This window comes from Ambystoma mexicanum, chromosome 13, assembly GCF_040938575.1.
Source record: "Ambystoma mexicanum isolate Mex_15411 chromosome 13, UKY_AmexF1_1, whole genome shotgun sequence".
Taxonomy (NCBI): domain Eukaryota; kingdom Metazoa; phylum Chordata; class Amphibia; order Caudata; family Ambystomatidae; genus Ambystoma; species Ambystoma mexicanum.
The window spans coordinates 837501360-837524377 of record NC_090938.1 but is presented as its reverse complement, the minus strand read 5'-3'; the positions used below and the strand labels follow the sequence as shown (position 1 = coordinate 837524377).

At 48.9% G+C, this 23018-nt stretch overlaps 1 protein-coding gene across 1 annotated transcript in view; it reads left to right on the top strand.

Annotated features, from left to right (window-relative positions):
* GNL1 (G protein nucleolar 1 (putative)) overlaps positions 1-23018 on the top strand; it is a 260630-nt gene that overhangs the window by 78430 nt on the left and 159182 nt on the right. Inside the window, exon 3 of the mRNA XM_069635347.1 lies at positions 12111-12247. Within this exon, the coding sequence (XP_069491448.1) occupies positions 12111-12247 (137 nt within the window). The remainder of the gene's footprint in view (positions 1-12110; positions 12248-23018) is intronic.

The window sequence follows — 23018 nt, the reverse complement described above, 5'->3', positions numbered from 1 at the left end:
GCACGCCCTGTGTCGACGCCCATTTTCGAGTTTCGAAAAACAAACTGTAATACTCCGCAGCTTCCACTAGATGTCGGCCTATGCACAGCGTGTGAATCTAAGCAGATACAAGCATCAGAAATACGGTTACGGTGAGTAATGTATCATATATATTGGGGGGGGGGTTCCCCCACATATATGGTACAATTTGACCTTCACAATTCGGTCAATTGTCATTCGAACAGTTGTAAAACGAACAATTCGTATACAACCGTTCCATGGCCAGAGCAAAGATTAGGTGGGCGGGGAGGCGGGCATCCCTGTCTTGTACTCCTGCACAGTGGGATTTGGGCTGTTTTGGTGTCGTTAACCTTAACTTTTGTGGATGTTATTTGGAAGTTGGCTAGTATTAGTTTGGGAACGATAGACCCAAACCCATATGCCGGTAGAATAGCTCGTAGAAATTCCCATGACATGCTATCAAACGCTAGGTGAGCGTCGAGTGAGAGGAGCGCGAGGCCCCCCGGGGAGATGAGGTGCCAATGCTATCAAGTCTATTTCTCTTCTGATGTTGTCCTGGGTCCATCTGTTCTTTATGAACCCTGTTTGGTCTTCATTTATTATCTGGGGGAGGACCTTGTTCAGTCTATTGGCCAGGATCTTGCTGTAGAACTTGGCGTCAGTGTTTGGTAAGGCTATGGGGCGGTAGGATGTGCAGTGCTCGGGGTCCCTTGCAGGTTTCAGAATCAGGGTGGTCGTGGATTCTGCCATTGATTTGGTTATTAACCCTGATTTTGCGAAGGAGTTGAATAGATTGTTGAGCTGTGGGAAAAAGAGCCCCGCGAAGGCTTTGTAGAATCTCTTGATAAACCCATGCGGGCCAGGGGCTTTTCCTGAAGGAAGGGGTAGCGGATCGCCTGGGTGATTTCTTGGGACGTTATAGTGTTCTCTAATGTTTCTTTTATTGCTTCAGATATTTGTGAGAGTTGTGCCTGGTTTATGAAGGTCTGAATGTGGGTAATGTTCTGTTGGTGTGGGGTAGAGGAATTAATGAATAAACATATCTTCCATAACCTTTAGTTTCAAAGACTCTGATCTCCCTCTTCCCCTCTTTAGGCCTTGGGCCCAATGTAATTACGGGTTGATACCTTTCTAAGTTTTGTCGACAGTAATTTATTTGCTTTGTTGCCCTTGGAGTAATGATACTGTTTTGTCTTGAGTAACGCCTGGGCCGCTTTTCTCATCATGTGAGTTTCTAGGACCTGTCTTGCTATCCTGAGCTCTAGGAGAGTGCATTGTCCTCCTTACGTTGCGTGTGCTTTCTCTTTCTTTTGTACCACCGCTTCTAGTTCCCTCCGGCGCAGTTGTTGCATCCTACCACAGGATGTCTGCCCCATGATAACTCCTCCGAGGACTTCTTTCCCAGCGTCCCATATGTTGCATATATCCATGCCCTCTGTCGTATTTTCCTGAAAATGTGTTATTGCCCCTTCTATTGTCGCCCTGGCAGCCATGTCTGTTACCATCGCCTCATTGAATATCCAGGGGGGTCTTTGTCTTGGAGAGCCTTGTCCCAGGTCTATTTCTTGTTTTCCTGGGGAGTGGTCTGCAAGAGCTTTTGGCAAAATGTCTAATCCCTTGACCAACTGGATAAGGGTAGAAGAGATCGGGAGCATGTCTAGCCTTGAGAACCCTCCATGTACCGCAGAGAAAAAGGTGTACCTTCTCTCCCCTTGTTGCGTAAAACGCTACGTCTCTATCAGCGATGGTTCTCTCATTCATGTGGTCATGGCATAATAATTGTCGTTTTGCCGTGGGGGCCAGTGTTTTATCCATAGTCTGGGTCTACTGCACAGTTGAAGTCCCCCCTAATGCTGTCTCCTTCTATGTAGTTTTCTAGGATCTTTGTGAGTTCCTCTACGAATTCTGCCTTTTCCTCATTGGGGCCGTATATTACCCCCCAGTGTGATGTATTTTTTATTTTTATTTATTTTTTCCGGTCCCTCGGGACTGCTTTCATTAGTAGGAATCTCCCTTGTACATCTCACAGAACTTCTGTTATTTTAATGGGGTGCTTTTGCGGATCATGATGGCTACTCACCGTTTTTTTTAAGCCACTAGTCGCAAAATATGTTCTGGGGTACGCTCTACTTTTGACACTTTTTTCATCCTTTTTTAAGAGATGGGTTTCCTGTAGGAATGCAATGTCCGTCTCCAGGGAGGAGAGCCTTTGCAATATGGCCTTTCTTTTCACTGGTTTAGGCCCGCACGTTTAGGATTTTGCATTTCATTTCACTGCTCACTGCCGTGGGATATGTAATGTTGCTATTCTTTTATCCTGCCCATCTGGGGTTTGAGAAGGGCTTCTTTTCAAAACACCTGAAGGACCTAGTATTTGGGACTCTGTGTATATTCTGTACACCTGGAACCAAGAGAGAACAAAAGGAGAAGGTGAAAATAAAAATAAAACTGCTCTGAACTAGGAAACTGTGGTTTTCTTCTAACAGTCTTAATTTCCTGCAATGGTAAAGACCAGTTTTTTGTCATTCATGATGACAAGTGGTTGGGTGCCAGCCCCCCCTCCTCCCCCTCAGAGTTGTTTTCTATGTTAAAGTGTGTGTAATTTCTCACCTTTCGAGGCAAACTACCTCCCTTTGCGGCATGGAAACTGGTCAGGCCGGTTGGTTTGCAGCTCTTTTCGTGTTGGGCTCGTCTTAGTCATTCGCCTTCTCCCGTAGTTATGTCTGGCATTTTCATCCTTCTCGCTTTCCTTGCATTGCTCTTGGTGGTCCACTCTGGAGAGCAGCATTGTTCCAATGTGTTTGAATCTCCTGGGGACCCGTTCATCAATTCCGCCGCTTCCTCTTCGGATCCGATTGTGTATCTTTGATTCTGGACTTCGAATAACAGTTTGCAGGGGAATCCCCACCTGTAGCTGATCTTCTGCTTTTTTAGCCACGTGTAGTTTGCGCCTATTCGCTAGCGTCCGAGGTGCTAAGCCTTGAAACAGCGAGATGTGAACTTCTCGGTACCGTACTGCTTCTTTCTTTCAAGCTTCCACCATTATCGGTTCCTTCTGATGGAAGAAGTGTACCCTGGACAGTACATCCGGTAAGGGGTTGCAGCGTTGTTGCATTGTCGTATTGTTGTATAGACTCTGTGTCTCCTGTCCCATTCCATCGCCTAAGAGTCTGGCAGGTCTAGGAGCATCCGGAACATGTACTGCACATAGCTAGTTATTTCTTGATCTGGTATTTTCCCTGGAATTCCTCCAATCCTGATGTTATTTCTCTGGGCTCTATTTTCAGGGTCTTCCTCCGTCCATGTCGTTTCAAGTTGCTCCTCTATGCCCAGCATCCTGTGGTTGAGCTCCGCTTGTTCTTGGGCCTGTTCTCACAGTGTGTTGTCGACCTCATTCAGTCTTGTTTCTAGTCCCATCACGTGGGAGTTCAGCTCTGCAACTCTTTTGACCATTGCTACTTTGGTGTCTTTGATCTCCTTCGTCAAGTCCTGTTTCAGCGTCGCAAGCATTTGCGTAAGGTCCTCTTTGGTAAATAAGGACTGAGTGCTTGACCCCTGTGGTATTGAGTGGATATCTGTGTTTCTTTAGCGTTCATTTCCATCTCTTTCGCCTTCTCTTTTATCCCCAGTAGTGCTTGGATGTCTCCTGCACCTGCTTTCGGTTTTGCTCCTCTTTTTGACATCTTTTCTTCAGAGTCTTTCTTGCTTATATCCTTTAGAGTTGTTACTTTTACTTTTCATGGTGGGCCTCCACGGTTCAGTAGGGTTTAGGATATGATTTAGTGGTGTTCCACAGCATAGGCTGATCTGCCCTGAGAGGATTAAAGTGTGTAGCCTGTTCTGCTGTCTGCCAACCTCCTTTCTGTTAGTGCGCAGGTGTTGCGCCTTAATGGCTTCTCTGGGTTTTGGCTTGCAATCGCTGTCTGTTGTTGGGTTGGTGTTGCCACTCCTTACACTGTGTCTTTGTTGAGCTTCCCCTGCTAGGACCATCCAGCTAATATACTCTTTGCGCATCAGCTATGGAGCTGTCTATGGGAACGAGTAGCGTGTTATGCGTTCCTCCACCCGTCGTTAGTGCATAGGGTTTGGGTGATTTCTCAGCCTTTATCTGGGTCCCTCTGTCGTGTGGTTCCTGTCTTCGCATCTCCTCTGTTGTCCGTTTATATCCCCGCATCCCTGTCCCTCATGTCAGTGTTCTGCAGGTGCAAAGCTCAGGCTTTCTGTCTGTGTGTTATAATATTCTTAGTGGGGAGGCCTCTGGTGTACAGTGAGTTACTGGAGATTGTGCTCTGCTGCTCTATGCCCCGTGCCGTGTGGTGCGAGGGTTGGATGGCTCCTCACCTTGGTCTCGGGCTGTGCGATGCTCCACCTCCACTCCGTCGCAGTGCTTTATGAGAGCGGGTCTGGGGCCACGGACAGCTTCTCACGGTGCTTTTGGCCCTTTTCTTGCTGTCTTTGGTGTCTCCATGTCCGGCCGCCGTGATCCGCTCAGTTGTAGTCAGGGAGATTGAGACTGCTGCGTGGCATGGTTATCTCGCTGCTCCGCCATCTTCTTCCAGGTTGCCGTTCTCTGGCGTCCCATGGGTTTCAGGCTTCGTTCTTTTGCGCGCTGTTGCTCCTTTCATTCTGGTGCAATCTCCTGCACTTTGGGGCTGGTTGGCTTCAGCTTTCCATGTTTCTTTGCCATAATTTTCTGGGGGTGGGGAGGAGGTGAGGGAGAAGATGACTTAGGCGGCCATTTCTTCTGCGCCCCCTGGTGGTCTCCCCTGATATGTATTTCTGCAGGAGGGTGGCTGGTACCTGGGCTTGCCTCCTGGCATTGGTTGCCTCCATTAACTCTTTGCTGCATCTGCAATTCCTGGTGACAGGTCTGTTGATCAGCCTGAGCCTGTTGACTCTGTACTTGTAGTGCTGCTGTAGTTGGTGTTGACCCTCGCCCAAGGTTTTTAATAAGGGCCCCATGGCGTTCTCTTCCCAATCCCACCGCCATCACCGGCTGGGATTGGCCAAGAGAAACACGAACACCGAGAACATTTGAACTCAAGTTTATTTTGTTGTAGAGCTCAAAATAAAAACAGTTAATTACCTATCAGTTCAGGCTGGGGTGGTGGTTAACTCACCGGGACACCCGGCTCCTTGGCTCTTCTCGTGTTTAATGTGAAGTTCGATATGGCCGTCCTAGACTCTTCGGGTCTGGGTAGACCTCCCTCATTGGCTGCGTTCTGCGTGCTCAGCTCCTTCGCGTTCTCTCGGGTCCCTGGTACGCCGGCGAGCACACCCCGCTCCACTCCCTGTTTGGCACTGATGACCCACACAGATATGCAATATCAACAAAAAAAACATTGTCTCTCGGTGGCGGGGTTCGCATCAGCTACTGCTCGGCGGCCAGGGCCATCCTGCTCCGGTCGTTCCGTGGCTGCCTCCCAGACTCCGACCTTAGTTCCTTTTTAATATGCCCACGCAAACGCCTCTTTGCTGGCAGCAGTCTCTGGTTCCCTCTCACGGTTTTCCTCCTCCAGCTTCCTCGCCATCGTACCTCTCGGCCCTCCTCCTGAACACAAAAGAAAGCCGTCTTTTTATTAGGCTCTCCGTCTCACACCCGTCCCGGCACCTGTTCCTACAGCTGTTCCTCGTATCGCCCTTCTACGGCTGCCGGTTCGCCCCTCATTACCCTATATCCTCTTCAACTGCTGTCCTGCTGCTGTGCTCTCTGACGTCCCTGGAAGTTCCCTGCATGCACCTTTTCCTTCACAGGGTCATGTTAAAATTTCCCGGCTCTGTTATTTCTTCTCCACCAACTAGACCGTTGCATATAAATACTCGGCCGCAGTAATCACTCTGCTGATCTTCCTCACGTCAGTGGCTAGTATGTGATCTCTACTGGGATTGTGGGAGGAGATAAAAGTAGCTTTTCTAAAAGGTTGACAGGGACATGACAATATGCCTTTATGGTTTGGGGGATTGAAGGAACATCCTTAGAAGGGAAGGGGGTGTATATGGTTTCCCCCAATGATGTCCCCTCATCTCTGAGGGTCACCCCCGCTGCCCCCCAGGCAGTCCTCCCTCATATAGCTGCCCCCGGAGTCAGGTAGCGGCTGCCGTCCCCTGGCCACATGGGCAAGAGGCTACCTCAGGGAAATGAATGATTACACCATCTGATTCATTACAGGTTGTACCTTTCAAATGCGCAAGTGCCACTCTGTCCCCTTCCTCTCGCGCCAAGGTTTCCTTTCCCCGTCTCTCACTGACCATGTACTCTCTTACCTCTTCTCACCTCCTTCCAACTCCACCCCTCCTATCTTAGTACTTCCTCTTTCCGACCCTCGGGTGTGTCTGTGTCTGGCCCTGTCTCGCCCGATGCTACACTCTCCACACTAGTACTACTCCACCCGACCTCTACAGTCGCACCCTCTTTTCACTCACAACCACTTTCCTCTCAATCTCTACACTGCCTCCAATACTTTTATACACTTATCTTGTGCACATACTCGCAACACAGAACCTCTTGGTCTCACCAACCAATACCTCACCTTTTCTCAAAACGCTTCCACATTCCAGTACACCCTCCTTCCTCCGTCTGGAAAATTGGTCTTTCTCATCCTCCTCTGACCTCAACAGCACAACCCGTACCTTCTTGTTTCATGTCCCCATTCTTAGCTTCCCTCTGCTTCTTTCATTGGACTTCTTGCCCTAGCCCATCTTGTCCTGAGTTCCCCTCCCGGGAGGTGTTCCAATGGTCACAATTTGCAAATGGGGGCCGGGGGGGGGCTAAACCTGCCCCTTTCTTCTTTTCGGGAACACTGTGCTGCAACAATGGTGGTCCGCATTGGCTAGTTCCCCAGTTCGTGTCAGAGGCCCGCTTTGCACCTGAATCCATGGCAAGTACCTGTCCATAATGAATCTTTCATGACACGCTTAATCTCGGAAACCGCTCTCTATGTATGGGGCCAGGATTCAAACCTGTGTTGCTCTGCATGGTCTTGCTTCCAAGACAAACTCGTTGCCCATGGGCTCTCCTTCCAGTCATAATTTGAGGTAGGGCTGCTGTAGCTGTTGAGCAAGGCGTGGACCAGTTTGGCAAAGCCGCGTGTGGTATCTCTGGTGACGGCATGTGTTTTCCGACCTGTCCTTCAGTGGTTCTCTCTCCTTCTGCTGACCCCTTGCAGCCTGGTGACTGGAGTTGTCAGATAGCAAGCGCTGGTGGGTTATCTTGCGGGTGGTCGTCTTGATATGTTCTAATGGGCTAGCATCGTTGTCAGGAGGTATGGGTTGGTCCAAAGTGTACTGTTAAGATGCATACAGGCACGTGGGAGAGGAGAGACTGTGGGGCGGGGGAAGGAACTGGGGCCCTCTCAATTGCCTTCTTCCCCCTCTGGGGTAGCAATAGCTCTGGCTTTCACCCTGGTAGGCCTCCCACCACAAGCTGGGCGGGGGGGGGGGTGGAGTTCCCATCCCCTCTTGACCTGGTCAGATTACGTGTGCGCTGTATGAAATGTAAGTATGCAGCCACCAGGCTCAAGAATTTAGACCCCAGAGAAGAGTGCTATACATCGGGCTACTCCACCATGGAGCCGGCCAGGGTGGCTGTTTTATTTATTTCATTTGTACAGCACCCAGACCCGGAGGTATCACAGTGCTTGTGCAGTTGGAAGGCAACAGAACATAACAGCACAAAAAATATTGATAAGGTAAATGTAGGTTAGGATAGGAAGACCGGCTAAGTTGGGCATATTTGTTAAATAGCCAGGTTTTTAAGAGTTTTTTGAAAACAATGAGTGAATGCTCATTTCTCATGTGATCAGAAAGCTTGTTGCAGGGAGTGGGAGTGGTCCCGCAGAAACTGGATCCCCCTGCCTGATTGCTTTGGAATCTGGGCATGCATAGTGATCGGCTTGGTGAGGAGCAGAGGCATCGAGTCACTGGCTTTTCAGTAATGCGTGGGATGTGGCACGAAGTGGCGTTCAGGTGGAGACATCGGTGGGCAAGAACCAACGTTTTAAAGTCCATTTGAGCTTTCATTGAAAGCCAGCGTACTTACCTTCTTGATGCTGTGATGTGGTTGTGAGTTTAAGGCCAAGAGCTGCCCATCGTGCTTTGTTTTGTTGGACCAAACGTTTCGCCAGATTCTTTGAGGAAGTGCCGGTGAACAGCGCATTGCAGTAATCAAGCTTACTGCAATGATGGCACATGCACACGCAAGGGTGAGGCAGTTTTCGGGTGAGATTAATTTTTCTGCTCATGAAAATGAGTTTGGCCGTGTAGGCTGTGGAGGAGGCTAGAGCATTGATATGGTGGGACATGTTCAGTTTAGCGTCAAGAGATACGCCCAGTGTCTTTACATGTTTCGAGACCTGAATGGTCTCCCGTGGTCTTAATGCCCTACATGATTCAATGGGGGCAAAGGGCAACAAAACCGGTATGCAGCCCCAGCCTCACACCCTGACCAAGAGGACAATAAAGGCGTAAGAGGGAAAGTTGAGAGACCTGTGCAATTGGAAGGTACCACTTTCTGTGATCATTATTCTTGTCGGACTCCAGGTTTGGATCCACTTGGAATTACAGAGTAGTAGTAAGAGAGATCGGACGATTGCTTTAAGGACTCCCCTGCCAGATTGTAGACCGTTGGAGTAACTGATCTCTAGTAACCACCTTGGGATTTCGGAAAGTCTCGACTGGGAAGGAGGGATATGTTGGGAAAACTACAGGGGGATGGCCCGTAGTTGATCTGTCTTTGGGAGTTGGCATGTGTTGGGAAAGACTTTCCTTTCGCTGCTTTCCTCCCACAGACTTCTATGGGACACCCTTTCCTTTTGCTTTTTCTCTTGATTTGACTTTTTCGAGGCTAGTAAAGCCTTCCTCTCCTTCGTCATTTTGCTCATTCTTATGAGGAAACCGATCAGTCCAAAAGACTATCGGTACTGGTAGATCATGTCTTTGTGAATTTCTGGTATCGTTTGTTTATTTATTTGTAATACGCGCCAGACCCAAGGGGTATCGGAGCGCAAAAGAGCAGGAAGAAACGCTAATATTTCAGCTTGTAGTTACACAGGTTAAAGAGGATATGTACGGGGATTTACAGGAGAATTGTTATAAATGCACACACATCCCTTAAAGTGAAGTGAAGGGTACTGTTTACCCTAGTATCTTTTTCTGTAATGGCTTTTTGGTTACTTTTGCAGTGTGCCTATGAAGAGTTGGTGGCAGCAGATATTGTTTTTGTAATTTCACTCGTGCACCTTAGCGCTTACCAGACATTTCTACTAAAGGGAGAGGGGGGGGGCTAGAACCCTAAGAGTGCCATGCCACGAGGGTTTTGCCTGTCCTCTATGGCCTTCTTGCTGCTGTCTCTGGTGTGGAATTGCCATGCATGGCAATCCCTTTCTTGGGAAACCTTCTGCTTGCCCTGGCTAAAGGCGGTTTGTGTGTGAGCCTGGATGTGGGGGCGGGGACTGTCTGCTCCCAGGTCACATCCAGGTGCCTGACTGTTGTGGCCAGTGGCTATCCATGATTGGATACCCACTGCCAGTTAAATAGTGCAGATCCTTGCCATTGGTTGGCTTGCGTGGGCTCCCAGCCTGAATCTTAAGTAAAAGGAGGACTCCTGCAGCCATTCGACAGATCGTTGGAGCCAAGACGCTTACAAAGATGTGCAGCCCACTGACGCCCCCCTGCAGCTGAACCGCATCGACTCTAGTGCTGTACCAGTGAAGCCCTGCTCCTCAGTCCTGGTCTCAAGAAGGCCCTTGTCTGTGTCCCTGGAACAATCCGTGGACTTGCCTGTGCTCTCCTGGGCTACCACGCTGTGCTGTCGTTACGAGTGGATCCTTGGAACTTGGTGGATCTTCAACTTGTACCACAAGACCTATGCGCCTGTTTTTTCAGCCTTCTTCAAAAGAATCTGGGTGGGCCTGCTCTTTGCTCGTCCATTATAGTTCACCTGTCGCCACCTGATTGTGGTGTCGTCATCCCTCCCTGGAGGTGTCCTGAGGGCCTCTGCTCCGCAGAAGTCTTCATCTTTTTTTCGTTTAGGTGTTCTGCTGAAAGGTGTCTGGATCCAAATCCTAAACACTCCTACCGACCAAAACTAAATCCCATGTCCAAAAGTGACCTGCGACCCCTCAGCCTTCCTCGATGGACCAAGCGCAGAAGAATGTGTCCCCAGCTTAATCTGGAACCTCAGCAGTGTGGTTACTGGAGAAATCAGAGTTTGGGTTTGGGTTTGGGGGTGGTGGTAAGGGGAGGGGCTTAGTTAACCTTTCTGTTCTGTTCCTCCGACCCCCCCACACCCTGCTCATGTTCTCTGTTGGGTTACAGTCTCTAAATCTGTCTCTTGTGACTTTGGACGGTCGAGACCTGATGAAGGATCCCTTCGTAGGCCTAGCCTAGTGTCTGGGATTGAGTGAATGTGCGTACCTGAACTTTACTTAACTTTTACTCTTTTTAAAAACTCCTGTCCAGTGGCATTGTCATCTCTTAATAAAGCCACCTGTGAAGTGTAACTTGGCAAGCGATGACCTTTGAGCACAAAGCTGCAAACCCTTTTAGGGTTGGACTTTATAAGAGCTAGGAAAGCTGTTCTTTGGTTGCTCTGAAGTGTCTTTACTAATTCCTCTGCATTTGGGTACTTGCCTGTGGCGCTGCTCTAAGGGGGTTTAGTTGCTTGGTGTTATTTTAAAGTCCTAACAAATCTTTGTGTATTCTTGTACTTGCCTGTGTAACTGGAATTCTTGGTGTTCTGTGTGGACTCAGTGTAGCACTAGACCGCTCGCCCATCCCTCCCGAGTCTAAGCCTTGCCGCTCTGCTGCCTACCTTGATTGGGGTTGGCTAGACGTCCGTGTCTCCCTGGTCACCATAATAGCGGGGCTTCACAGAATCCTCCCCCAGGGTTGATTTTGGAAATACATCTCAAGCATGAGGCCATGTGATGCGCTCTTTTCTGGAGCGTAGCAGGGTATTGGTACCGCAAAATATGTTTATATTGCTGGAAAAGGTAGTTCTCAAGTAGTACATGGCTTGCTGCGCATGTTCTCGTGTATTCTGTTTCAGACCCTGGAATAAATGGGTGATTGGGGGATTAGTGTTCACGCAGTGTACATCGTTTACAGTGTGGGTAATTGGGACATCAAGGTGTGTTGCAACCACAATGCCACACTGCATGGTGCAGAGATGAAAGGCATTTTGTGTGACTTGTGGCAGGCTGTGTAAGCAGCATCCTGCGTTGGCATTGTCTGCATGTTCCTTTACTTTTTTCAGCTCTGGTAATAAATTGCTTGATTCCTGCACTTCCGCTTGCTTGCAAGTTGCATTCTTTATGGGGACAATGCAAATTCATGCCTATAAATGCAATCAACGGCAGAAACCACTATTGTTTGCTTTGCCAGTGCTTGTTTGAAATTCAGTCAGGAGTTGGAACTCTGCTTCTTTTTAGTTTAACGAGCAGCAGATGAAATAGCTTTCCCTGTGTGTGGGAAGCCACGTGCTGAAAAACATTTTAGGGATAAGGCGGACCTGTCGCTGTTCCTTTCACTGCATCCAAAATCCAGCTTTACAAGTGTTCTTGAGTTTCACAGTGAGTGCCTTATACACGAGTCGTCCAGATTTGAGAAACAGAGGTGTGCCTCTGGATTGGTGTTGACAGGGATAGCAAGGATGATTGCAATGCGCACTCGGTCACTTGCAAGTCTACCTCAAGCCATCACTGGGTATTTTTGCCATAATCATGTCTGTTTAATAAGTACAATGGCTCGTCATTGGTGTGAAAGATGGCGTCCTTCTGTAATACTCTTGAGGAAAGGGGGGCAACCAAGGGCTGTGTATGTCACCTGGATACATCCCTGCCCTGGTGCAGGATCATTTCATAGTGTTGTTATTACCACCTCTCCGTTGAAGGTGCTCTTATAAATCCAGTGGAGATTAGCCCTGCTCTTCCACTTGAGGATTCATAGGACAGTGTGATGAAAGGAGAGCTATTATTTATCATCCCTCAACCGTGTTGCTCACCCTCGTTACATGATCAGCTCACCCTCAAGAAATCACCCATTTCAACCATTTGCTGTTCACTCCTAATCAGAGGAGCTGTTCTTACTTTTCTCTCTGCCGAACCCCGCAGGTACCGACTTCACTTCGAGAAGGAGAGCCGGGAAGAGATTGAGCGGCGGAAGAAGCTTGCCCGGGAGAAGATTGTAGAACCTGTCCCGGAGACTGAGCTGGAGGTGGATATTGATGAGATTTACAAGCCGGGGTCTGGTGAGTAACATCTCGTGTGGCTTCTGATTTCTTTCAAAGCCCCCTTCCACTCCTGCCCTCCTCTCACTGGCCACACTGCACCCCTCTCACCACTAATCCCAACATTGCCTGTGGCCGCTCAAGGCCTCCAGCTCATTTCAGTGGACTCGTCTCCCACAGACGTTTGGATTACTAAAGTGATAACTAGAGGTGAGCCATCTGGTCCCCTCCACCGCCTCCTAATTCTTTGTTTCTCTTAGAACAGGATACACAGTTGGGTTGTAGCACTATATGAAAACCTTGTGTAACTGCACAACAAGTGCTTTTCTACCCAGTCCTCTTTCCTCCAGACTTGTGGGATGTCTGGCGCCATTTGCTTTGAGGCAGAGCGAACGTTTTTGCCCAGCCTTAGAGTTCTTGCATTGGGAATGTCCATGTGTGCCTGACCCCAACTGGAGCCATGGTAATATTGTACTCTCAATACTCCTGCTGACTTCTAAATCCTAGTCCTTTCTCTCTGGCGGGAAGATGGCCATATGTTTGACTAGTTTCCTGTGGGTATGAACTTTTACAGTGCTTTGTTGTTGCAGGCTTTCATATTGAGGCCGCAAGTACGTCTAATGCTGGCGCTGTAGCCAATGTTTTTCCTGATGTTACCTTCACAGATTGTGCCTAAAGTGCTTCAGTGCCCCAGTGACCTCCAATCTTTGTGTGGGTCTCTGCAAGCGCGGGCTGTAAAGAATATTAGTACCCAGCGAGGGTCAATCAGAACGTAACAAACATTCTGAGTGTCCCTCGCCAGGGCTTTACCCGACCGGGAATCCCTCGGCCGGGATTCCTTTGCCATTGTTCAGCCAATGAGGAGGCTTGAAACGGGGCCATTCCTGCTTGAGCCTCCACACGTCTGGTGGCTCCCATCCTCCCCCGCCGGGGAATCGGGTAAGTGTTTGTTTTTTTTTTTTTTTTTTTCTTCCTCCTCCTTTCCCCTTCCCCTGCAAACAATCCTCTCCCCGCCCTCCCAACCCCACTTACTTTCTTATTTCTCCTTTTTCGGGAGCGAACGCGCTGGGAACACTTCTGTTCCCAGCGCATCTGCTCCCGATGACTGCCCTGGAAAGGGAAAACTGACTGTTTTCCCTTCATCGGCAGCCATTTTCTTAGAATTTTTTTTTTTCTGTACCGAAACGCTGCAGCGTTTGGGGACAGAAAAAATGCTATTAGTACCCCGGTCTTGCGTGCCGGGGTACTAATAGCAATAAGCCCCTCACTGTGGGGCATTCCCGAGTCAGGTAATGCCCCCGCAGCTCAGGGCTTATTGCATCAGTGTTTGTGTTCCACCCCTGTTTAACATTCGACAGTGTTAGGAAAGATCTTGCTTTTGGCAACTTTCCCTCCATATTTCCTATGGACCCCAATAATTTTGCTTTGTTTTTGACTTTTTGAAGAAATCAAGTTTACAGCTTCATTGGCTTGCCCTTTTACTTATTTGTAATGGGGCAACTGACCAGTCCTTCAGACTTTGTTTATTGGGAAACTGTTTCCCCTTTTATTTTTCACATTTATGTAACTTTTTAACATTGCACACAGCTCCTTACAGTGCAGTGGGAATACTTTTATATCACCCTTGCTTTTTCACTTGGGAGTTTTGGTTACTTTTATATGTGTCTAAAGACATACTGGTGGCAGCAGATACATTTGTGCCATTGTGGCATTATTTTGAGTTTGCATATAGCCGTATGGTTCCTAAATGTGGCTAGAGCCCTAAAATAGCCGTGCAATGAGATTTCTGCTTGATCTTTGGTAATATTGTAGTTTGGCCTTCTTCCTGCCTTTCAGGCCAGGAAATCCCATATACGGTCATTTTTACTCACTTCTGTTCTGGCCGGGTCTCAGGAAGACGAGCCTTTGGTCGATCAGATGGAAGAAGCAGAACAGCCGATCCTCAGGACTCCACTCGTAAGCCGGGGTTCACCTAGAACCCAGGCCTCCTCAACTTGAGGACGACTTTCTTATGATACGCCCCTCTGCTGGTAAGTGTTAAGTCAGAGGAGTAAATCACACCATAAAGCGGGGAACACGCGCACTGCTACACCAAGCTGTAAGAGAAATAACAGATTAAAGGAAATTGCGGAAAAAGAACAAACCGAGCGTGCTCCCAAAGCCTTCCCAGTAATGCTGAATTGGAATGTATTGGAACACAGAGTTTGGACCTAGGAAAAACCAAGGATAAGCATTAGACCGCTTAATTCTAATGGTGCTATAGAAGAACCAGGGTAAGCGGGCAGCAATGCTTACCACTGCGGGTATGAGCAAAGTAATGAATAATACCAGAGTTAAGGAACAACGACGTGGAGAAAATAACTAACAGGAAGTTAGTATATGTAACTGCCCCGAGCGACACGAGGGTCGCGCTATTGCCGGGTTGGTCCACTAATCTGCAGAGCGTTTGTACGTGCACGTTCGGTTAGTTAGGATCTGAGAATTTAATGTCCCCTCCTGCAGTCCAAAGGGTAGGTATGATGATTGTGATGTTGGATGGCAGTTGACCAAGTACCAGGAAGACGTGACTTGGGCATGGTGTATTTTCTTTACTATATGGGACAGAAACAAGGAATCTAAGTTTACATAACCCCCAGTAAAGAAGGGCGTACTGAGTTGGTCCAGAGTACTTTATTACACCTGTTTGCCCCAGGGAATGCTCACTTTATGCTGTCCGTGGCGGATGGTAGAAATTGGCAGGAACACCAAGTACGCTAACCAGAACGGAATCCGCTTTAAAGCAGTCGGCACCGGCTGAGCAAGGAAGAGGCTCACGTAGGAAGTCTGTATACAATGAGTCGGCAACAGGAATTTCAAAACAGCTGGAGGATGCAGAAGTGAGTCTGTGAAACGGTCAGAGTTCGATTGGGAATACAAAGATTGCCTGAGTGGAATGAAAGTAATGCTACAATTAGAAGCAGTGTTCAAACCGTGAACACAGTTTTAATGTTTAGTGTAGGGGGTGTAGCCTTTGCGGCCGCTTCACTGGCGAAGTCAGCTGAATCGTCAGGTGACGCCGCACATGCTCTTGCCGCAGGGAAGCTAGCGTTAGTCGCCATGGCAACTTCCAATGGTGCCATACCGGCGCAGCCAAGCCACAGGAATACACTAGCCTCAGACCTTGATTTGAGTCACAGTGCAGACTTGTGATTCTAGCCACTGAACCCTATACCTACTGCATTTCGAACCTAGATGCTTGTGTATTCTAGCCTCAGACCTTGATTCTAGTCACTGTCACACCCACAGTCACCACCAAGTCACCTCTTAGCTGACCCACTCCCATGCTGACTCCCTACACCAAGCTCGGCAATTAGTCGCTGCTCTACCTACCGAACCAGCATTCAGATAACTCACACCGGCCAGATCGACCGACCACTTAACACAGAATTACCATGCTCCTGCCCTCTCTTACAGACCTCTCCCAACTCCCACACCTTGCTACAAGCCTCCTCCTCACCATGGCTCTCGCTTCCATTGCCTTATGCGCCCCTGAGGATAGAAATATGAGATTGAGGGCTAGACTATCCCACCACCACAAACCCTCATCCCACATAAACTTCAGAGGTTATATTGACTTATTTAACAAACGCACACAATACCCCAACCCTACTCTCCCGCTACCACCAGCCTGACAACTAACCAGACAACCATACAAGGAAGAACCCCAACGAAAAACGTCAAACTCGATACCACCTTATCCACCAGCACCTTAGCACTAATGGGGCCCCTCATCAATGCTAGATCTTTGGTAGCTCATGCCACAGATTTCAGACACCTTAATTAACGAAAACCTGGACATACTGGTCGTGACAGAAACCTGGCTCCACGAAGCTGCAGGCCCTAAGATCATGCTAGCAGTACAAGAGAACTACAAAATATTAATTGCTGACAGACCCACTTCCAGAGGAGGTGGCCTTGCCATTATTCATAAATCTAACTTACCAATTAGGCTAACCACCCCCTTGCCATACCAGTCCTGTGAACTCTTGACTGCCAAACTCCAACTTTCTTGCAACCGGACCCTTACTATCCACGCAATCTACAGACCACCTGGACCTCTAGGATCCTTCGAGGATGTACTCACCGGCATCCTGTCCAACAACACCAAAGACCACGCACAAACCTTCTACTGGGTGACTTCAACCTCGGCTTCAATGACCAGACCGATAAACATGCCCTCAGCATAACCTCTCTACTAAAAGACCATGGCCTGACACAAAAAGTCATTACCCCCACACACTCCAAAGGAAGGACTTTAGATTGGATTGCTGACCTGAACTGCAACATCAGCATCACTAACATAACACCTCAATCTTGGACAGATCACCATCTCATCACATTCTCTCCCACACTTGATCTTACCCATCCCAAACCCATAATCGTGGCCCTGCCACTCGCCACCAGGTGCAAAAAAGATATCACGGCAGAACTTCTTCTACCTGACCTTCTCCCCACCCTTGACAACCTAGACAACAACGCTGACCCCACCTTACTCGTGGAAGTCTACAATAGTACGGTAACCAAAGCACTGGATACCATCGCCCGCTCAAAACCCGAAAAAGATGACAACTCTCATCTGAACAACTGGTTCACACCTCAACTGAAAGAATTAAGAACTCAGAAAAGAAAGTTGCAATTAATCTGGTGCCACCGAGGCGAACACAACTAAGCTTACCAATCACTCCAAACTGTATAAAAAGGAAATCATTAGCACCAAAAAGAACACCTATAATGACAGGATAATTAAAGCCAAATCCGACACCAAGGAACTATTCTCTATCCTCCGTGAAATGGAATCACCCATACCTCAGACCGACAATACAAAACAGCCTCGCAGGTAAAATCAGCTCTCTCCAAACTGAAATTGCCAATAGAAAAGCCTCCTTACCCTCACCTTCTGACCCATCTCTGGCGACCAGGGCCCCACAATCGCCTCTCAACCCAGCCCAAAGTACCCCCAAGCCGTTCACCTTCAAACAAATAACTATACTAGAGACTGTAAAAATCATACTCTCGCTAAAACCCTCCAACTGTAAAGGAGACAACTGTCCACCCCAAATTATCAAGGATGCAGCCAGAGACTTGGCCCACTTCATCTCCAAGCTCATCAACGCCTCCTTCAGGTCAAACCTTGTACCCAACAACCTCAAACAATCCTGGGTACTCCCCCCTGCTCAAAAAACAAACTCTTGACCCCGCCATACCGACCAACTACAGACCCATTACCACCGTCCCCTTCCTACTAAAAATTATCGACCGAGTAGCTTACCTGCAAATTCAGGACTACTTGGAAACCAACCATCTATTAGGCTCACGCCAATCGGGCTTCCGCCCCCTTCATGGTACTGAAACAGCCTTGATTGACCTCAAGACCAAAATTGACAAGCTGAAGGACAATGGAAAATCACCTATGCTGCTCCTCCTTGACCTATCGGCGGCCTTTGACTTGGTAGATCATGCAGTCCTATGCAATAGGCTAAGCTCAGCCGCCCTTTTCTCAAGTGACGCCATAGCCTGGGTGCAATCCTTCCTTGCAAACCGTACAATGAGTCTTCTCCCCCTTCGCAGCTGCTGACCCAATTCAAGTCTCTTGCAGCGTCCCCCAAGGATCCTGCGTATCTCCCACGATGTACAACATCTTAACCAAGCCCTTATTCGACAAGTTGGACAGACTGGGTGTCATCTACACAAATTATGCAGATGACACTCGGATCCTCATCCCCCTTTCGGGCAACTATGCGGAAGATTCGGCCTTGGTAAACAAGATTTCTGATGTTTGTTAATCTGCTTAGAATCACATGCTGTGCATAGGTCCGACATCCAGTGGTCACTGCGGAGTATTGCATTTTGTTTTTCGTAGTCGAAAAGGGGACGTCGACAAGGCGTGTCTGTAACACTATCCCTATAGTGACGTGCGTTGTACCCACAATCCCTCACGCGTCGAGGTCCCTCAGATTGTTTTTTTCCGCCCAGTTTCTGGTCGCCTTTCGCGGAGCTCCTAGAGAGACATTGCTATACTTACCACGGACCTCGGTCCTTTTGTCATAACTTAATATACTGGTAACGATCCCTCCCCCTCGACGTTAGCTGTGAAGCTGTTTCTCCGCCGAACTATTTTCGACGGAGAGGAAGAGCGGAGGAGATCCTTCGGCGCTGCCGAACACGTGGCCTGGCCTCGACGGCCAACTTACAGTAGGGAGAGTGGGGGTTAGAACTTTGTCTCTTCTCTTTGAGAATGTCTTTCTTTCTCCCTTTTCTTTCCCTTGGGGTTGTTATCGCCAGCTATTATTGCCTCAGCTATGGAGAGGACACCATTTAAGTTTTGCCCACGCTGCAGGGGCAAATATACTTGGAAAGATAAGCACAAGCTCTGTAATCGTTGCTTACCCCTCGATCACATAGAGAACAGCTGCGCAGCCTGCAAGCTCTTAAAACCCAGGACTCTTAAAGAACGTAGGGTTAAGAGGTGGGCAGACTACGCGATGTCGAAGTCAGTTTCCTCACCCGCTGCCGCTGTTACTGAAAGTGACGAGGAGTGCGATAACTCGACGTCCGTTACGGAAGTCATGAACCCCCAGAAGGAGCGCTCACGCTCCTCGTCGTCCGTCCCCGGCCCCGACGGGCTCGGCTCACGCCCTGCTTATGGGGATGAACACCCCGGCGACAAGGACGCACACAAACCCCATAAGGCTAAACACACTACCCACGGCTCTTCTTCGTCGAGAACGAAGGATCCATCAGCGCCGAAGGGGACGCAGGGCACTCCGGCGTCTACCGCAGACCGTAAAGGTCACAAGCCCCACCCGCAAACGCAGCAGCGACCAGCGATTGGGCTTCCATCTAACACGGGCGCTACCCCAAAAACATCCGACGCAACGCTCCATAGAGCGACCGTCGAGGTACAACGCGCAACGCACACAACGTCGACACCAAAGCCCTCGACGGACAAAATCGTGGCCGAGAGCCTAGCGAGAATTGTCGCCGAAGACGAACGTACGCGGACGACGAAACAAACGTCGAATACCGCGTCGAAAAGACACAAAAGTAGCCAGGAACTGCCCCCTTCTCCAAAGGACGCTTCCGAACTACCTGAAGGCTTTTCAGAAGGAGACGGGAACCTCTCGTCGACGCTGTGGGAGCGTTCGAAACGATTCGAAGGCGAAAACACTAATTTTCCCCCTCTAGACTATTCAGGGGTACCCCATGAGACCCTTGAAAGACTCCATTCTTGCATGGAGAAAATGGAAAGGTTTCTAGGAAACCAAGACCCACCCACTCACAAAAGACAAAGAGAATGGCCACAGGATGACCCTAGAGTCAAGATTCCTAGGCTGGTTGACCTCACTGAGGAGGAGCAATACCTCCAAGAAGATGAGGAGTGTTTGGGTGGAGAAGAAGAGGTAGAACTTGAGGAAGAGGGCTTCGAAGAAGATCCTTACACCACTCCTACAGGGTTTGAAGAGGATACAGCTACCTCGCAGCCCTGGCATTCACCGTCAGTGCAGCCTTGGCAATCCCCATCAGTACATTCAGACCCTGATGCCTTTCTCCCTTCTCCTCTCAAGGATTCACACGGGAACTCCTCTCCCATAGATGACCAACCTTCCCTCAATGCACTATTGCGCAAGGCAGCAGCGCATTTTGAGATTGATACAGGGGAAACTCTTCCAGACATCGACTTTGTAGAAAAAGTCATCAAAGAAAAAGCCCCTGTTAGCCAATCTATTCCTCTCCTGGCTTCTATTAAAAGAAGAATTTCTCCTTCCCTTACTAACCCAGCTCTAGTAAGAGGGGTCAACCCTAGAATAGAAAAGCTCTTCAGCCCTTCATCCTCTGACCCTTTATACATCAGAGGACACTCTATTCCAGACTCCCTTGTGGTTACCAACACAAGAAAAAGAGCAGGGGTGCCACTATCCACTAGTGAAGCACCTCCAGACAAAGAAGGCAAAAAACTCTACGCACTGGGGAAGAGAATCACGACCTCCGCCGCCTTCTCCACTAGAATTGCTAATAACAACTCACTTTTAGCTAGCTACGCAGATGCACAGTGGAACAAGCTGCGCAGCGAAGCAGAGGAAGCACCTGAACCTCTGCGTTCTCGCCTGCTAGCTATAATATCAGAGGGCACACTGGTAAACCAGGGCATCGTTAAAAACTCCCTAGATGCCGCTGAGACGGCTGGCCGCTCCCTAGTTCAGGGAATACTTCTCAAGCGCCACGTTTGGCTACGCAATTCAGGTTTTAAGCCCGAAACCCAAGCCTCCCTCATAAATAAACCCATTGAACAGACGCATCTGTTTGGGAAAGCAGTAGATGAGGCCCTAGAACATGCTAAAAAAGAGTTTGATACCATCAAAACTCTTGATCAAATTTCTAGGCCCCCTAACAGGCGAGGCTATGGTAATAAACGCTCCTTTCGTGGCCAAAGACAGCAGCAGAACCAACAGCAACAATATTACTCTGGCTCCAACTGGCCCACCAACCAGGGTAACACCCAGTTTAGTCAAAGAGGCCAACGCCGTGGCAAAGGAAGAGGTCGTGGCTCCAGCCCCAGAGGTTCCACGCCCAATACCAGCAAATGACCCGAAAATTCGGGTCCCCTCCCATGCATCACCGGTCGGGGGCCGGCTAACATCGTTCCTTTCAGCATGGGAGGGAATCACATCAGACCGTTGGGTATTATCCACCATAGCCCACGGATACTGCATCGAGTTCAACGGTTCCCCGAAGTACAAACCCCCACGGAACCGGCGCATGACACCGCAACACCTCTCCATTCTTCTTCAAGAAGTGGAAGAACTACTGAAGAAAGAAGCTATAGAGCCCGTCCCCCTATCACAGGTAACAGAAGGTATTTATTCAGTGTACTTCCTTGTACCCAAAAAGGACTTAACCATGCGCCCTGTATTAGATCTGCGCCCAGCGAACATATTTGTCAAACCCCAAAAGTTTCGTATGGTGACCTTACAGGAGGTAATCCCACTGTTATCACAAGGGGATTACATGACAACACTGGACATGAAAGATGCATACTTTCATATTTTAATGTTGCCATCGCACAGAAAATACCTCAGGTTCAAAATAGAGGACAAACACTACCAGTTCAGAGTACTACCCTTCGGGATAGCATCTGCACCAAGGGTATTCACGAAAGTACTGGCAGTGGCAGCGGCCCACCTGCGCAGATTATCCATCCCGGTATACCCTTACCTCGACGACTGGCTCATAACAGGGGATTCTTACGAAACATGCTTCTCCAATACCCAAAAGACCGTAGACCTTTTGTCCCAACTGGGCTTCTCCATCAACGAAAAGAAGTCCAGCTTAGACCCCAGCCAAACCAAACAATTCCTAGGGGCTCTAATTCGAACAAGGGACGGCCTCGTATTCCCCTCCAACGAGAGGGTCCAAAACATGCTGTTTCAAATTCCCCATTATGTAGCAGGCCGAGAGGTGACGGTACGCAAAGCAATGCGCTTGCTAGGGATGATGGCGTCATGTATTTATTTGGTACCTCACGCGCGCCTGCGCATGCGCCCAATGCAAGAGTGGCTCTACAGCCAGTGGTGTCAGGCCAGCGGACAATGGGACGATCTAGTGGTGGTCTCGCAGGCCTTGGTTCTCTCGCTACGGTGGTGGACAAAAGAAAACCTGTTATTAGGGAAAACTTTTGCCACACCCGCAGTGGAAGCCACTCTAACCACAGACGCATCCCTTACAGGATGGGGGGCTCACCTATCCCATCAAACGGCACACGGAGTGTGGACTCCGAGTTTAGCATCCAAGCATATAAACCTGCTGGAACTACTAGCGGTGTTCAAAGCACTGAAAGCCTTTCAGGAACACTTACAAGGAAAGACAGTGATGGTCCTCACAGACAGCACCACAGCCATGTACTACCTCAACAAGCAAGGGGGCACTCACTCTCCAGGACTGTCCAAGCTGTCCCAGAATATATGGAAGTGGGCTCTCAAACACAACATGTTCCTACTAGCACAACATGTACCAGGGGAACTCAATCTGCTAGCAGACAAACTCAGCAGAGACTTCCCCCTGCCCGAAGAGTACGAATGGCAATTGCACGAAGACATCGTCTTAGACATCTTCACGCAATGGGGATTCCCGGAAATAGACCTGTTCGCAACCCTGGAGAACTCACAATGCCAAAGTTACGCCTCCAGGTACCCCCAGAACCAGTCCAAGGGGAACGGTCTGTTGATTCAATGGTCAGGGAAATTTGTTTACGCCTTTCCCCCGACTCCCCTTCTCAACAAAGTGGTGCACAAGATGCACCAGGAGCAGGTTACCATGATACTAGTGGCCCCAATGTGGGCACGCTTGGTTCGCTCACTTGATGGAGATGTCCCTATCTCCTCCAGTGAAACTTCCCTGCCCGTACAACATGCTGTCACAAGACAAGGGCAGGACACTGCATCCATGCCCTCAGACCATGAACTTAGCAGCCTGGCTCCTGAGATCATAGAATTTGGACATTTACAACTCCCACAGAGATGTATGGACATCCTCAGGGAAGCCAGAAAACCTAATACTCGACACTGCTATTCTAGCAAATGGAAAAGATTCGTTATCTGGTGTAGAGGTACTAGCATCAACCCAGTTGACTGCTCTCCTACTGACATTATTCTATACTTGACCCATTTACTGGATTCAGGTTTAGTATTCAATTCCATTAAAGTCCACCTAGCGGCACTTTCTGCATACACCACTTCCCAACTTAAAGTGTCGTGGT